This window comes from Anticarsia gemmatalis, chromosome 24, assembly GCF_050436995.1.
Source record: "Anticarsia gemmatalis isolate Benzon Research Colony breed Stoneville strain chromosome 24, ilAntGemm2 primary, whole genome shotgun sequence".
Classification (NCBI taxonomy): Eukaryota; Metazoa; Arthropoda; class Insecta; order Lepidoptera; family Erebidae; genus Anticarsia; species Anticarsia gemmatalis.
This window is the reverse complement of record NC_134768.1, coordinates 358608-374899: the sequence shown is the minus strand read 5'-3', so window position 1 is coordinate 374899 and position 16292 is coordinate 358608. Positions and strand designations below refer to the sequence as shown.

The 16292-nt window shown below is 33.0% G+C and overlaps 3 protein-coding genes across 5 annotated transcripts in view; 2 read left to right on the top strand and 1 right to left on the bottom strand.

Moving 5' to 3' along the window:
- The window catches only part of cpx (synaptic transmission protein complexin), a 338383-nt gene that overhangs the window by 78302 nt on the left and 243789 nt on the right, over window positions 1-16292 (bottom strand). For both annotated transcript variants that reach the window (XM_076130760.1, XM_076130761.1), the window contains exon 3: window positions 10344-10426. In XM_076130760.1, coding sequence (XP_075986875.1) covers window positions 10344-10398 — 55 coding nt within the window. In that variant the 5' untranslated portion in view covers window positions 10399-10426. The remainder of the gene's footprint in view (window positions 1-10343; window positions 10427-16292) is intronic.
- Window positions 76-4566, top strand: LOC142983541 (uncharacterized). Of its 2 annotated transcripts, XM_076130469.1 has the most exons (4): window positions 76-239; window positions 1337-1396; window positions 3044-3215; window positions 3631-4566. In XM_076130469.1, the coding sequence occupies exons 3-4, from the start codon at window positions 3048-3050 to the stop codon at window positions 4330-4332; spliced, it is 870 nt and encodes a 289-aa protein (XP_075986584.1). In that variant the 5' UTR covers window positions 76-239; window positions 1337-1396; window positions 3044-3047; the 3' UTR covers window positions 4333-4566. The 2 variants fall into 2 exon arrangements, with proteins under 2 accessions (XP_075986584.1, XP_075986583.1); XM_076130468.1 differs by lacking the exon at window positions 1337-1396 and having other exon boundaries at window positions 80-239.
- On the top strand, window positions 5032-7714 carry LOC142983536 (uncharacterized). Its single transcript, XM_076130462.1, has 2 exons — window positions 5032-5204; window positions 6302-7714. The coding sequence occupies exons 1-2, from the start codon at window positions 5091-5093 to the stop codon at window positions 6599-6601; spliced, it is 414 nt and encodes a 137-aa protein (XP_075986577.1). The 5' UTR covers window positions 5032-5090; the 3' UTR covers window positions 6602-7714.

Sequence of the window (16292 nt, the reverse complement as noted above, 5' to 3'; positions counted from 1 at the left end):
CATGATCCACTTTCCGAACGAAGAACATCATCATACTAAACTTTTGTAAATGTAAGGTAGTTATAAATCTATCACAAATTAATGTCAAATTGTAAAGAAATGAGAAATCAGACAACGCTTGCCTTTTCGCGCGGCGGCCATTAACTATTATTCCAAATTTTACAAGAATTATTACAATATCTTTTATATTTTTATAACTTTTTTGTTATAAGTGTGTTGCTGTCCGTTTGTTTATTTAGGTAAGTTGATTAAGATATTTTAATATTTCTAGCAAAGATTGAAAAGTATGAGATAATAACGACCGTTTCGTGATGGCAGTTTATCATTAGAAATATAAATATTTTTTAGCAAGATATTTTATAGATGTAGTAATGAATGCTTGATAGTTTTTTCATAATAATTTATAGGATTTTATGGCCCCTTACGGTAGACAGGTTTTGAAAAAGATCGTTGAGTAATCTTGAAGTTTAAAAAAACATTAAAATCTATTAAGTACAGAATTAGAATTTTAATGTATTGGCCGGTTTGTCATACAGAGGCCTTTTACCGACATACAATTAGACAACGTTAAATGAAAATAAAGTTCCAAAAATAACTATAGGTGGGTTTATAATTAGGTAGTTTTAATTACCTACATAATGATCACTGCCAGAAAGACAAAAAATGATTTCAGGTAAAAAAATAACCCACTTACAAAAATAGACGAGTAATATTACTTACTTTATTGACCGTACTTTATCCAAAATTTTATTCTATTAAGTGTATAATTAGATTGTTGAAGACGTCTCTCGTGTAACCTTGTTAAACTTATATTATAACTTTCTTAACGGCTTAGTAATACGATTAGTTTCATATAATATTCTCGTTTTTAACTAAATGTATTAAGATATATTTCATTAAGCGTATGATTTGCGTCTTTTGGTATGTCTTTGCTATTTCCTCACGTGAAGAATAAATTGCACGGCAGTTTATCATTGAGATATAATTACCGACAAGAATGTACCTACCTCATAATATTTTAATTTGTTGCTAAAAAGTCAATCTGATCTGTTACGATTTTTTTATTGTCATATTACGAAACTTGTATTTATAAGGTAAGTTAATTCATAAATAGTAAATAATTTAAATTAAAGCCATAAATAACAAAAAAACAAATCATTCTTTCACTTCATTGCATATTGACACATTCACTACCAAAAGTTGTATCCATAATAGATGAAGTTAGTAAACACTTTGCCACATACCATACGTCTTATGTCTTGCACTTTTTAGTCACACAACGCGCAAAAATTCCGGCGCGTTACTGCTTATAATTACATTGGTCCTATTTTCACAGACTAAAAAGTGCGTCACGGATAGTCTGTCGTCTGCGCTGCACCTTTTTGTACATAATACCGTAAGTAAAAAGCTTAGTAAGAACATCTAGAGGGTAAAAGTAGTTAATTAGTAATACTTATTAAGTTACTCTATTAAGTTTTAATTAGATTTTGATCTCAGTTTGACCTTATTTGACAGACAGGTCAAAAGATAGCTTATTGACCTTAGAGCCGAATATGTAATAAGTTAATATGATTATTTTAACTTCATTTAATATTATTAAGAGATGATTTATCAAGCTTCACTGTCAGATTAGCTAAAAGCCTCAGCTCAGTTTTACTGTGCCTCTTGAATTGACTATTGGTAGGTAGGTTCTTTACCGTACCTTACGATTCTTTCGACAAAAATAAGCAAACTTATCCCATAAAAGTACGTATTATGAGTGAAATATTATAATGTCTCTAAGATTTCTTGCTCTACTTTTTACTAATATCATTGTGAAGAAAAATGTGCAAAACAGTACCACCAGTTGCAAATACTATTTCCACTGATATAAAGACAATAGATTTTTTACCATAAACCAGTGTAAAAACGCTTTGTTTCATAAACTACAAAGGTCGTAAGCTACTCCAAGGTTAACTAAAGGAGTTCAGACAAAACGGATTAAATACCGACTTACTTACTACAAAACAATACTGCCATATTTTGTAGAAATCGTAAAAAATAATCTCAAAGTCACAATGTAACAAATTTCTTAGAAAATTGAAGCAAAAGTTTCACAATTTACGGGCTCTTAAAAAAAATTCGCGATGTTTCCTTTGCTATACGATTTTGAACCTTAAAGTGTAGGTTATAAGGTTGGTAGTAAATGTGTTGTGTTACATCTACCTGTATTAAGTATGGCCATAGATCATGACCGATAAAGTTTATGATCGCAAGTTTTGTTTCAAATACAACTGTTTATTTTATTTTTGTAGGCTTTCTTTCATTTCCTTCGTTTGGTTGCTGGCTTTTGAATATTTTAAGTTTAATGTTGCTTAAGTCCCGCATTAAGCCAGCGTGGTGGACTTAAGGCCTAACCCCTGTCTTGAGCGGGAGGAAACCCTTGCCTGACAGTAGGACAGTTACGGGAAAAAACTACAAGAAAATAGTTGAATGTGTTGCTGTCTTGAATATCATAAGACAATATTTTGTTTAGCATAATAACTAAATAGATTTTGGCACTCTTTTAGAAAACGCAAGACTCTCTTCCTGATGATTTGAGAAAATCTAATGCCAAATGTGTGAAGGCTGTACGCAGCCCTTGATAACAAAGGGACTGAGATTTAACGTGGCCTCTGAAGCAAACCCAGATATAGACTGTAAAGTGTGTGACTACCTATTTATGAGATGGCCTCGCCACATTAAACGTTTATCAACTTGTGAGCGAAATTACCAATGAAAGTCTCAAATGATACTGTCTTAACTATAAAGTCCTACATCATATTAAAGAATCAACATTTTTGCTGCCGCTATAACAACAAATAGTAAAAATTAAAATATTACGGGCCTCCATACCATAAAGATGTTTTATTCGTATTTATTTGGTACGAAACCCTTTGTGCGCGAGTCCGACTCGCATTTGGCCGGTTTTTTTTTATATTATCGCGACTATAACCTTTTTAAAATCCCTAAAAACAGTTTCAACAGCTTTTCAAATCTCTAAAGTTTGTTGTTTTTACTCCAGCACAATGATGATGGACTTCGAACTGCCGAAGCCTGCCCACGAGCTGCTAGAGCGAGGCACACCGGCGTACACGAGCGTCACCGTGCGGCGCGCGTTCATCGTGTGGCTGCACTGCGGACAGACCAATGAGTTCCGACATGTCTGTAATTATTATCACTACTTGGAGGCTATGGTGAGTCGTGTTCTCTGTTTATAAGTAGTTAGGTTTTCTTTTAGCTGATATTTGGCCAAGGCGACCAATATCATTGAAACTAGTCAACTGGATCAAAGTTTATTGAAAACTGAATGTCAAGATATTTTCAGTGTCAAAGACATTATATCTTTAAGGGAGGAGTACAAAAATCCATCGCACCTAGGTTTGTCTAGTGATGGCATATTAAATGTATTTGTGTAGCTATTACTATGCCACTCAAGAATAACAAACTGACATGTCAAATTAGATTTTTCTGAACATTGGTATCAAAAATGTTATTCCCAAAATCATTATTAACACCTAATTGTAAATACATACGTACCACCTAATACTGTAATATACGCCTGTAGATAGTAAAATGACTCTACTGATAACAAAAAACCTTATTTTCCAGGAAAACATTCTATCACCGGAATCCCGAGCAACAAGCCGTCTCCACGAGTTCAACCTGATCGCCTGCCAGCCACCAGGCTCAGAATTCCTCACAACGCACTTCCCCAAACTGTACCGACAGAACAAGCAGAGCAAACTGCACAAACAACTGGACGAAGCAAGACTTGAAGAAACAGTCTTCAACACCGAAGGCTTCCACGATATCAAAATACAAAAAGGCATCAATACCAAAGATATTATAAAAACCAGTCAACTTATTAGAAAATATTGTAAAATACATAAGAAATCTTTGAAGAATTTCCTTTTAGAATTCCACGATTTTGCTAAGAAAAGTGAAAGTAATAATTCTGTTAATAATATCTCTGTTTATATAAAGAAGAAGTTTTTGGAGGATGATTTGGTTACTTTCAATAGTATGCCGAGACATTTTAGTTTTCTCGATGATGATACTAACATTTTAGAAGCTGCAGTTGATGTAAAAAGTCCAATAGTCGAAGATGTAAATAAAAATGCTAACAAGATAAGAATACTTATAAACGAATCTAGGAAGAAAGATCTAATGAGTCTATTTCCACAACTAACAGGATTATCTTTAGACGATCGTAATTCTAAAATTTCTAGTGAAAATCTAATAGCCGCGAAAATTATCGAAGATCATAAAACTAGTACGAGTGATGTGTACGAATTTGTAAATAAAATTTGATAGTTTACTCTTCACTTTAATAGATGGCGCTAAGTACTATTTTATTTTTTATAAATAATTTTGGTTTGTATTTTTTTATTATTTTGACTTTACAATAATATTAGAAGTTTCTATTTTTATTATTTAGACTGTATACTTTTGTAAGTACAAGTGTCGTGTGTTAGTATTTTTAAGATACAAATGACTGCGAATATGTGAATAAGAAAGGAGATTAAAATGACAGACTGATTTAAATTACGTTTTATTATCCTAGTAGCTTTTTACTTGTTTAAAGCTAAACTTACATTTACTAACTAGTCGTTGGTCTTCTTATAAAGTTTTTAGTAAGTACCTGAAAATAAAAAATACACACAATTAGCTGTTTATTCATACAAATATCATAACTTTATTATGATTATTAAAATTACAAGTTAGTTCAAATGATTGATTTTAACTTTGGTAACCTAATGCTATCTACTGCCTTAATGATGAACTAATTGCAATTTTATAATAATCATAACCTTTACTATTTATAACATAACTTATTTATTTTTATGAATAAAAATGACTTAAAAAATATTTTTAAAACCCATTTCTTATCATCAACAAAACCTACCATATTTTTAACCCACCCTCCCTAACTTACGCATAGCAACACCACCCACACACTCAAACAGCCAATCACCATACACCAATTTATAATCTATGGCAGTTGCCCGTCGCATTCCGCGCGACGCAGACGCACAATACACTACGAACGCTAGCTAAAGCTTTTCAAAATGGTGGACGAAGTGTCAACACCAATAAACACAATAACAAGAGAGAATTTAACCGTGTTAATTGCTAATAATATATTAAATAACTCTATAGAATTCGTCTCAGACTGTGATATGGTAAGTCTTGTTTTTATTTTGTTTTAAATGGTTGTTTTTTTTGTGTTGTCTGTAACGTATTTCTAGCTGTCAAATATTTGAATTCGTGGACTGATTGATAAGAAGTCCTGATTGTTACTTTGTAGTGATAACGGTACCTATACTATAAATAGATTGGGGAATGTTTTCAAACGTTTTTTACTAAACGTTGATGTAAAACAGCTTATTATTTAATGTTTTTTGTGCTAAAAGGTTACTTTCTGCCGTAGCCTGTTTTGATAAGATAAACTTTATTCCATTTAAGATAATTAATCTAATTATTAGTATTCCATTTATGTGTTTCTAATTTTTAGGCGCTAAGTCTCCATATTATTAGGATATTAAAATATGTAGAGTTAGAGAAATTAACTATGCGACATCAATTTACAGATTCTATAAGTCACAAATATATTTTTTTAATTGGTACATAGTTATGTAGGTAGATATATGTGTCTATTATAGGAACCTAACTATTACCACAAAATTACGGTTATCCTTTAACCTGCATACCACAAAGGTTTCTATAAAAATCCTTTTTTTTCTCCAACCAAAGTCTTTGTACAAAAAACATCTACCTGACCATAACTATGTTATTTGGCAACAGGTAGCATGACGAATTCCTTTATCCTTGTTATAATCTTTTACACTTCCTAAACACTTGACTGTCCGACATTTTTGAAATATAATTGCGTTTTGTATAAAAAAAAACTTCAAAACATCTGATAAACGGAATGAGGAGATTTTTTGAAGCTACTTAATCCTTATGTGAAAAGAAGAATATTTTTACAAATCTGAAAAATATTATTTATCTTTTGATGCTTACAATTCAGTATCTATTAGTTTACTAAGTTGAATAAGTAGTTTAGCAGTAGTTATTGCTATTAACATTACAATACCGTTTTGTTTAGTTTAATTTTTTTTTAACTGTTTCAGTCATAAAGTAATACAAGATACAATCACTAAAAACAAAAGAGTTTGTTATGCCATTCATTTCCTAACATCCCATTTTCTCTAAAAATATACTCGCCCACGTAAAACATCTCAATAAGCCTCTAAATTCTTAAAAAAACCTTTTTCAGATGGAGACAGATTCGCCAATAAGAAAGCCTCGAGGACTACCAATCAGTAAAAAGCTGTTTCATTCACCTATAGGTGAGAGTCCAAACGAAGCGCCTTTTACAAGATCTACTGATCGCTTAAGAAAAGCGAAAAAGCGTAAACAAACGCTTATTCCGGACCACGGTGAGCGAATAAAGAGTGCTTATGTGAAGGAGTGCGAACAGGACGGATATAGCCCCGACGCGAGGGGTGGAATGAGAAAGAGAGTGTTGATTAGTTTGTTCCATAATAAGGAATATTGTATGGACTTGAGTGTGTAATTTTCTATATAATAGGATACGGAAATTAACTGGTCTAAGTTCGGGCTGTGACCACGGCGATTGCAACCTTCGCCGAAACGTTTCAAGGTAAAATGCGTGTTTGCGTTAATTCCCGTATCCTATTATATATTAATCATGCAATGCGTTTAAACCTTATGTGTAATTGTCTTTTAGTTTTTTACTAATAGAATGTTTTTAAAGAACAGTTTACATTAAGTATTCATACTATAGAAACATAAAGTATAAAAAATCAAAAATATTTTTAGAGATGAATAAAACTTTATAAAACTGAATATCAATTCATCTCAAAAACGTCATCAAATTTCGAAATCCTCTTTAATGTATTTTCTCCTTTGAACTTTAATTTCTTATTATCTTTATTTCTATAACAATACATCGAATTTTTAGTTTATTAAGCCATCTCGGGAGCTAAAAGAAATATTTTTACTTTTTGTTAGCATTTAATGTAAGAATAATAGTTTGTGTTTTAAACAAACTATTATTTAGAGATATAATAATATTAAGAGCTTATTTTATGTCTTCCAATTAGGTTTAAGAGTAGATGAAAGCAAAATTATGTATTTTCTATATTTTATTATTAAGAGGATCAACATCCCAGCATAATTTACTAAATAAACGAAAATAAGTCCAATTATGAGGCTATATTAAAAAAAAATCTTAAAAAAAATGTTTTAAAAAGAAAAATTTAATCTATACTAATATAATAAAGCTGAAGAGTTTGTTTGTTTGTTTGTTTGTTTGAACGCGCTAATCTCGGGAACTACTGGTCCGATTTGAAAAATTCTTTCAGTGTTAGATAGCCCATTTATCGAGGAAGGCTATATATAGGCTATATAACATCACGCTACGACCAATAGGAGCAGAGTACCAGTGAAAAAAAATCTATCAAAGTAAGGTAAAAATAATGTTAATTAAAAAATATTCTGGTTTTATCAGTGTACATTTATTAGTGTTTAGTGAAGGACTGATGTTGTTTAGTATTAAGTTATATTAAGAATAGATAATTATTTTTATGTCAATGAAATAAGTGCCATAATATCAATTTACATGGTGTATCATAGAATTTATTAGAATAAATATTACGAAACAAAATTGTGTTTTAAGTGCCCAGGCAAAGTTCTATTGAGTTGGATATTTTTTGTTGTAATATTACTACTGAGAACAGTAGGAGATTATGAATGATTGGTATATTTTGATTTCCACCTGTGATATGAGATTAACATTCTATAAAGCTTGAATGTATCTCAAACACAACAATCTTTGGTTAATTACATATGACAATAAAACTCTTTTTTAGCCATTTTTGTCTCACTGCTGGGCCTCTGTCATTGTTTTCCCAGTTACCTTTATTACCAGAACACCTAGTGATGTAAAGTATAATTTCTAGTTTTAAATATAAACAAAGCTACCATTGAAAATCACCCTCTAATAAAATCAGAAAATCCAATATCATTTCGCATTTTCAGAATCAAACTATCACCTAGACAACATTTCAGTTTGAACAACTTAGACCAGAAAGGCATTAATTTAAAAAATATACTTGTAATAAACCAACAAGTCTATATTTAAAATAACCAAACATCTTCCATCGATAAAGGCTCAAAGAAAACTAAGCATAATAACAAATAACACGGCAGCCTTACCCCGGGAGTCGGGACTATAAAAACGTGCCCGAGGGAAATCAAATATTAAACGTTAGTACGCTTTGTGAAGCCGTACTGCGCTGTACCAAGCTGTCCAATTATATTGAGATTAAAGGACTTTTAAATAGTATACAAAGTATTTTTTAGTTGAGTTTTACATTTTTATTTATTCTCTTGGGAGAGAAGGATCGGAGCTAGTTGTTTAAAGAATAACTATGGAAGTAGTAGACGCTTGAAGTCAGATCTACATGATTGGTGGGCGATCTGTAACTTAAAACTTCTTTCTTCAGTTCTTCAGATAATATCCTTTCAAATGACGTGTCATAGGCATTACAATACTTTGAGTAAATACGTAAAAAATGCTAATTTCGTCCCCCGCTATAGTGCAAAAAAATATTTTATCTCCGAAACGGGAAGTCTTAAATTGTTCCATGACAACCGTGTTGGTACCAGGAGTCTGTTTCGTATGGAAAACCTAACCTCAGAAGTACCTAACCCTCAAAGTTTTTAAACTAAAGCGGTATGGTATGTTTCTACACATATACAAAATTGCCTGTCACTTATTACAAAATGTCATAAACATTATGAAGATTTTAAGATTTTCTGTATATACGATTACCTGTTTTAGTTACTTGTCGTTTTACCCATATTATAGCTTTTATCTATAAAATACTCTCTTATTTCTAAATCGCGATTTCCAAAGTAAAACAAGAAAAATGCAAGATAGAAACTACGATATCATTCGACGGGTGCAAGATCACAACACGACAACTTTATATGATTGGCTAAATAACATGGCGGCACGAACCATTGTTACCGACTTATTCTTACACTTACTTTCTTGACAACTTTAATTATTGTCCTTTTTAATGGAGAGGATTTTAAAGTTGTTGGTTTTAAAGTGTTCTTTGGTGTTGAAAATGTCTTTGAGAAAGGTGGTTGTTAACACTCCGTGCGCAGTGGTTTAGGTCGCCACACCGCAATCACTGCGTGAGGAGATCGTGGGCTCGCTTCCCACATGGAACAATTATTTGTGCGATTTGTTTTGGGTCTGGTTGTACTTTGTGTCCGTTATTTGTATGTTTCTAAAAAGGATCCGCGAGTCAAGAGCAATTCTTAGTACGGAAGTTTTTATTTGATTCGCGTGAATAGTACTGTAGTTTAGACTTTGATTGTGATAGAAGTTAGTTTGACAGATTATTTTTAAAATTCTCTATTTAAATTGTGATTGAGGGAATGTTAAGAAAATACAAGGTTTTCCGTTCACTTCCACTCAGGTAAACAAAAAATCATGGACTTACTGCAACGCCACAATAGTCGTCTACCCGTAACCTATCAAACTGGCCGCCATTTTATTAATAAGCTTTAATATAGTTTCTCATTATAATGTAACTGTTCTGAGCGTGCTGGAAAATTAAAGACATTATTATTTACCTTATTTGTTTCGACGTTTCGATCATGTTAAATCGATCATGTCCACAGGCTGTCTAATGTGTCACGATTTTCTACGCCTACCCTCACTTGGTCTACACTATTTTAATTATTCGCTGTCAACGTTTGACATCTACATCAGTCAGTCCGCGTCTCCGCGACCATGTTCGGTGTATATAGACCGAAACGTCCGGCAATAAGGTATCGTAACCTTATTCTCATCGCGTTTAAAACCCGTTTAGTAATTTAGTATTATGTTTGCAAATCGCGATAGTTTGAAGAAAGTGTCGCGTGTGTTATAACTAAAGTGTTGTATTGTGTATTACCGTGTGTTTGTTTATTTATACCTTAACGGCAGTTTAACAACTATAAATGCTTCAGAATTTAATTCTATAACTACGTATTCCTATTACCTTTACTATTCTTCGTTTCTTATTTATATTAGAATGTTTTCAATAGTAACCCGAATTTTGGAAACATGCCCGGTATACTCGTATGGCAATAGTCTCGCCCCCTATCACATGGGACTAACATTGATAATGGCGACACGTGAGTGTACATATCTATCTACACCTTCAGGTATGATAGGCGTTATTATTATGTACATAATAATATGTAGGTATATATGTATGTTTGAGTGTATTTACCTTTAACGGCGCTGAGTTTGTTGCCGACCATCTGCTTGGCCACGAACGCCGCCATTGTTGCTGTCTACTGCTTACTGCTTCAACTGTAACAAGGATAATGATACAGGTAAGTCATATTATAATTTATTTATTATAATGAACTGTTTTGTAGAACTTAGTTTGCCATAAACATAGGTTTTCGAAATTTTCTAGCGTTTTTTTGTTGTCGAGTTAAAAGGTAGAAATACGTTTTCTGATAAGACTCGTAAAATACAAAATCAAAATCAAAATCAAATCATTTATTCATTTAGGTCAAATATTGACACTTATGATAGTCGTTACAATTACTGAATCTACCACTAGCTCGGAAAGGGGGTAGAGCCTTATGAGAAGAGCTAGCGAGAAACTCACGGCCACTCTTTTCAATCGCCAAAAAGTTTTACAATGTGGTTGATACAATAATTGATCATGCGAGGAGCTGCCAACAATCAGCGATATAGACTAAACGTCAATTAAGTTAAATGAACATAGCTAGGTTATTTATTAGTCTCTGATCATACCGTATGTTGGGAGCACCTACTAGCATGTGATAATAAGAATATGGGCAGCAAGTGAGCACACTGGTTGTGAACATTATAAAAGAAAAAAGTGACAGTTTTATGAATAACATCAAATTGTACGTAACATCACCTATTTGCATCATTAATTGCCCATATTTTACAATATTTAGACCTACTGCTACTGAGTTTATACAATTTATAGCAAAGTTCCCTAATTTCAAAGAATCCTAATCAAGCGAGCGACGAATCCCAAGAGCTATTGTCGTTTAGATACTCATCAATTCTGTAATAAGCTTTCCTAACGAGATGTTCCTTAACAGCAACTTTGAATTTTGGCAGGGGTAAATCCATGATGTGCTTTGGAAGCTTGTTGAAGAAACGAATGCCGAGACCTACAAACGAATTGTGCACCTTGTGTAAACGATGATGGGGACCTACTAATTTGTGTCTGTTTCTAGTGTTGTAATTGTGTCTATCGCTATTTGTTGCGAAAGTCCCTAAATTTTGTTTTATATACAACAAGTTTGCAAGCACATACTGTGATGACGCCGTCAGTATCCCTATCTGCCCAAAAAGCTCTCTCAAGGAGTCTCGCGCTCCTAAACTATAAATTGCACGGATAGCTCTTTTTTGAAGGACAAAAATAACATCAATATCAGCAGCCTTACCCCACAGTAATATACCGTAAGACATGACGCTGTGAAAATAACTAAAGTAAACCAGTCTTGCCGCATCCACACCAGCAAACTGTCTTACTTTTCTGATTGCGTACGCGGCGGAGCTGAGTCTCCCCGAGAGATGCGCTATCTGAGTGCCCCATTGGAGCTTGCTATCTAGACTGATACCTAAAAAAGTTGCCGAATCTACCAAATCGATAGTTTGCCTATTTACGACTATGTTAGTACCTAAATTCCTCGCGTTGGGCATAGTGAACCTAATGCACTTAGTTTTGTTAGAATTCAATAACAGATTATTACAAGTGAACCAGTTGTGGACCTGTTCTAGAATACTATTGATATCGACAAAACAGGACTTCGAACGATCTACTTTAAAAATGAGAGAAGTGTCATCTGCGAATAATATAATATCACATAAATCCTGCACCTGAAAGGGGAGATCGTTTATATATACGAGAAAAAGAAACGGACCGAGTATCGAACCCTGAGGCACGCCGAGAGAAACAGCTGAACCTGAAGACCTAACACCATTGATATCTACTCGTTGAATCCTATTACTCAAATATGACGCAAGTAAATTGAGCGCTGTATCCCTAATTCCATAGTGGTGGAGCTTCCTAAGGAGCGTATTATGTTGGACACAGTCAAATGCTTTGGAGAGATCGCAGAACACCCCAATGGCGTCCTGGGATGTCTCCCAAGCATCATAGATATGCTTGACGAGCGAAATACCTGCATCGATCGTTGACCTACCCTTTGTGAAACCATACTGTTTACCATGAAATAGCTGATTCGAGTTAAAGTGACTTTCGAGCTGCTCTAATATGACCTTTTCGAAGATTTTGCTAACCGCAGGCAAGATGGAAATGGGCCTGAAATTGCTGGGCTCACTCTTAGATCCCTTCTTAAAGAGTGGTACTACTTTACTGTGTTTCATTAAGTCCGGAAACACACCAGCATCTACGCACCTATTAAATATTAAAGCCAAATGGGAGGCTATTTCCAGGATGATACTTTCTACTAATTTAACAGAGATGCCCCAGAGGTCAGGTGTTTTTTTGGAGTTGAGCGACCTAAAAGCCTTAACTACATCATTAGAGTTGATATGTTTGAAGAAAAAAACACTACCACACTCTTCTACACTATTTCGAAGTAAACATTCTGCCTTGGCAGGACAGGAATTCAAGGAGCTAGTTGTAGCTGTGGGAATATCAGCGAAGAAAGTATTGAACGTCTGAGCAACCTCTAAGTTGTTGGTAATAATCGTGTCATTTACTTTCAGTTCAAAATTATTTTCGTGCTGGATAGCACGACCTGTTTCGTTGTTAATGATATTCCATGTGGTTTTGATCGTATTGTCTGAGCTTTTAATTTTGTTGCTTAAGTGTAAGGATTTAGCAGCAACACAAGTTCTCTTAAAAATTTTTGAATAGTTCCTAACGTATTCAAGAAATTTTGGATTAAAATTGAACTGTTTCATGGAATAAAGCTCATACAACCTAGCTCTACTTTTATAAATACCTGCTGTCGCCCAATCGCAAAATTTGAGTTTCCTATTGTTATCTAGTATGGTTTTCTCTTTGAAGATAGTTTTGAACTTGGATTCAATAATGTTGAATAACGATGTGTAAAGGTTATCCGGGTGTTCTTCGGTGTCGTCTAACTTCGTCATAGCACTAGCTATCTCACTATTAAATAATACTAAACGATCCCTAGTAATAGGCCTACAAGTAATTTTCTTTAACCTATTATCTACCCTAACAGGAAATATAGCCTTCTGTCCACAATGGTCCGATGTTAATTCACTTAAGATTTCCCTACCTAAGCATTCGCAGTTGCAGAATATATTGTCCAAGCATGTAGCAGAATGTGCAGTGATTCTTGTGGGCTCATTAAATAAAAAAACTAAATTAAATGATTTAAATAATGACTTAAGTCTCGTACTAGTCGAAGATTGCTCAAGTAAATTTACATTAAAATCACCACACACTACTACATACTTGTTGCTTATACTTAAACGCTTTAATATGTCCTCCATTATCGACTCAAATAAAGTAAACTCACTATTTGGTGGTCTATATATACAAACTACTATGTGTCGCTCTAACTCGACACAGGAAACCTCAGCCGTGCGTTCTATTGACAAATTAACTATGTCCCTACGTTCTTTACATTTAATACTGTTAGCTACCATAATCAGTGAACCACCATGTCTAGCTTTGTTCCTAATATACGCACTAATAATTGTATAAAACTCATTGTTTATTGCTATTTGTTCCGTGTGTAGCCAATGCTCAGTCACACAGAAAATACCTACATTATGTTTTTGTAAAAACAATTCTACTTCTAATTCCTTGCTGGATAAACCTTGTATGTTTTGATGTACTAAATTTAATGAGCCTAGCTGTTTATCCATTGTCCTACCTGTCAGTTTAAAAAATCGGATACATTATTCGTAACCTTGTCGCTAACTACACTATCTATACATTTAATCACAGTATTGTTAGAATAACTACACAATACTGGGTCGTCCCTTAACCTAAACTACATAATTTATTGATAATTCTTAAAGATAAATATAAATCAATTTTAAATAAGATAATTGCTTACTAATTAAACTAGTTTGTTAAAATATCTATTCAAAAATTATTAATGTAAAGACGTGAAAGTTTTAATACGGTTTCACAAATAAACTGCTAAACTAAATTTGATAAAATTTAGCTTTGAGATGAAAATGAATGAGATGAAAACAATTAATCTTTAATTACCTTACGTTAAGTTATGTTAGTTATTAAAAAATGATCCAAAAAACATTTTTAATTTGCCGAAATGAAACGCGAGTAAAACCACGTCTGCAAGTTAGTTTATGTAATCCTGTAGGAAGATTGCAAAATCTTAATTAAATCGTTGGAACCCCGATATCTTCATGATTGGAGTACTACTCAAATTGGTCGGATTATACCGATCAATTGAACCAATTGAACGGATTACTGGTATTAGGCGACCGATTTAAGAGGGTTATTGGAGATTACTGTGGAAATTAAGTAATTGTATAGAATGTACTCATAGAAGTTAGCAAATATACCTTATTTTGCTAAATAAAATTAATTGTTATCACAATTTTTCAATTCATTTCAAGTTATATATATACACAAAACAATAAATAGGAACTATTTTGCATCACTCGTTCAACAATATTTTATTAGTGTAACGATTAAAACTCGCAAAGCAATAAGTGCTTTTTAAATAAAAACGATTACTAGTGCCATCTAACGGTACACAACTTAAACTCTGAAACACATTTGTAAAATCGGTAAAAATGCTTTAAAATGGAAAGAAATAAAAAATGGTCGGTCTAAATTAATTAAATTAAATGTTTTTATATTTCAAAAGAACTTGTAACGATTATAAATGTTATAAAGAACAACTGAAACTTGTACAATTTGTTGCGAGTTTATCTCATTGTTCTCAAAGTATTTATAATTCATCGTCTCCGAGGTCGCCATGGGAAACTTGTTTATCAAAAGTTATGGGGTTTTTAAGGCTTCGGTGCAATTTTTCAAGTTGTTATGGTTTTGGGTAAGAAGAATAAGGTGCAGCGCAGACGGCACACTTTTTGTGTGCGATCGAGTCTGCAGAATATCATGATAGACATTTAAAAAGAAAAATGTGGGATGAAGTGTGCTGTATTGTTTATTCCGCTCCTGTTTGGACATGTATGAGTCTAAAGAAAAAACAAAATACGGTAAGTTTAAGTTTTTAATAGACTTTACCACATTAGTACACAGACTCGATCGCACAAAAAGTGTGCCGTCTGCGCTGCGCCTAAGGTGATATCTTAATATTTTGTCTATCTGCAACATTTTGTGTGCCGTCAGTTAAATCTTTGTGAAATGACGGACTTACCAATAATTATTTTATAATATATACCTATCTAAGTTAGTGAACTATTTTTTTAATAAACATCAGACTTAACAATACATTAACTAGCTAAAAAAAAAGTTTTTTTGGAGTTAGGTGAAATAAGTAAGGGTTTTAGTACACATAACTGATATAAGTAATATTTCCTCAACAGCTAAACGTAAGAAACTGAGACAGATATAATAAAACTTTGACTCAAAACAAAAACAGCATTAAGTAATCTTTACTAGGGAAAGGTAAGCATTTCGCAAATCTGTCTTGTAGTTAATAATTATTATCTGAACCGAATTGAACCTATTCAAATATAATCCTTTATGTACTGGACGTGTAATTCTTAAAATATTCACGTTTTGATAAATAACACCTTGAAACATCCAGTTAACTAGAACCTTTCTAATTAACAGACTCATTAGCTACCAAACCAAAGCAACTATAAAGTAAAATCAATTAATATCAAAACAATTTCCCCTCGATACTGAGCGAAACTTGCAATATAAATGTACACAAGTAACAGTTGTCAAGTGCAGTGTTTGTCAATAACAGTAGAGCGTGGCTTAATTAAAGGTACAGCGTAATTACTGCTCGACACCGGTAGATAGAGCTAAAGAACTCTAAGTAGGAATTAAATTAGATTTTGGTACTTATTTTTCAATTGATTTGACTTTCTTTCATATATATTTCTTGGATATATATTCAAGCTATATAAACCACCAATCTCTACACATAATCTTACTACGGTAAATAAACAAATAAACATTATCGCTCTCTATCTTGTTCGATTCGGAAATCAAACCTGTGTACTGTACAGCTTG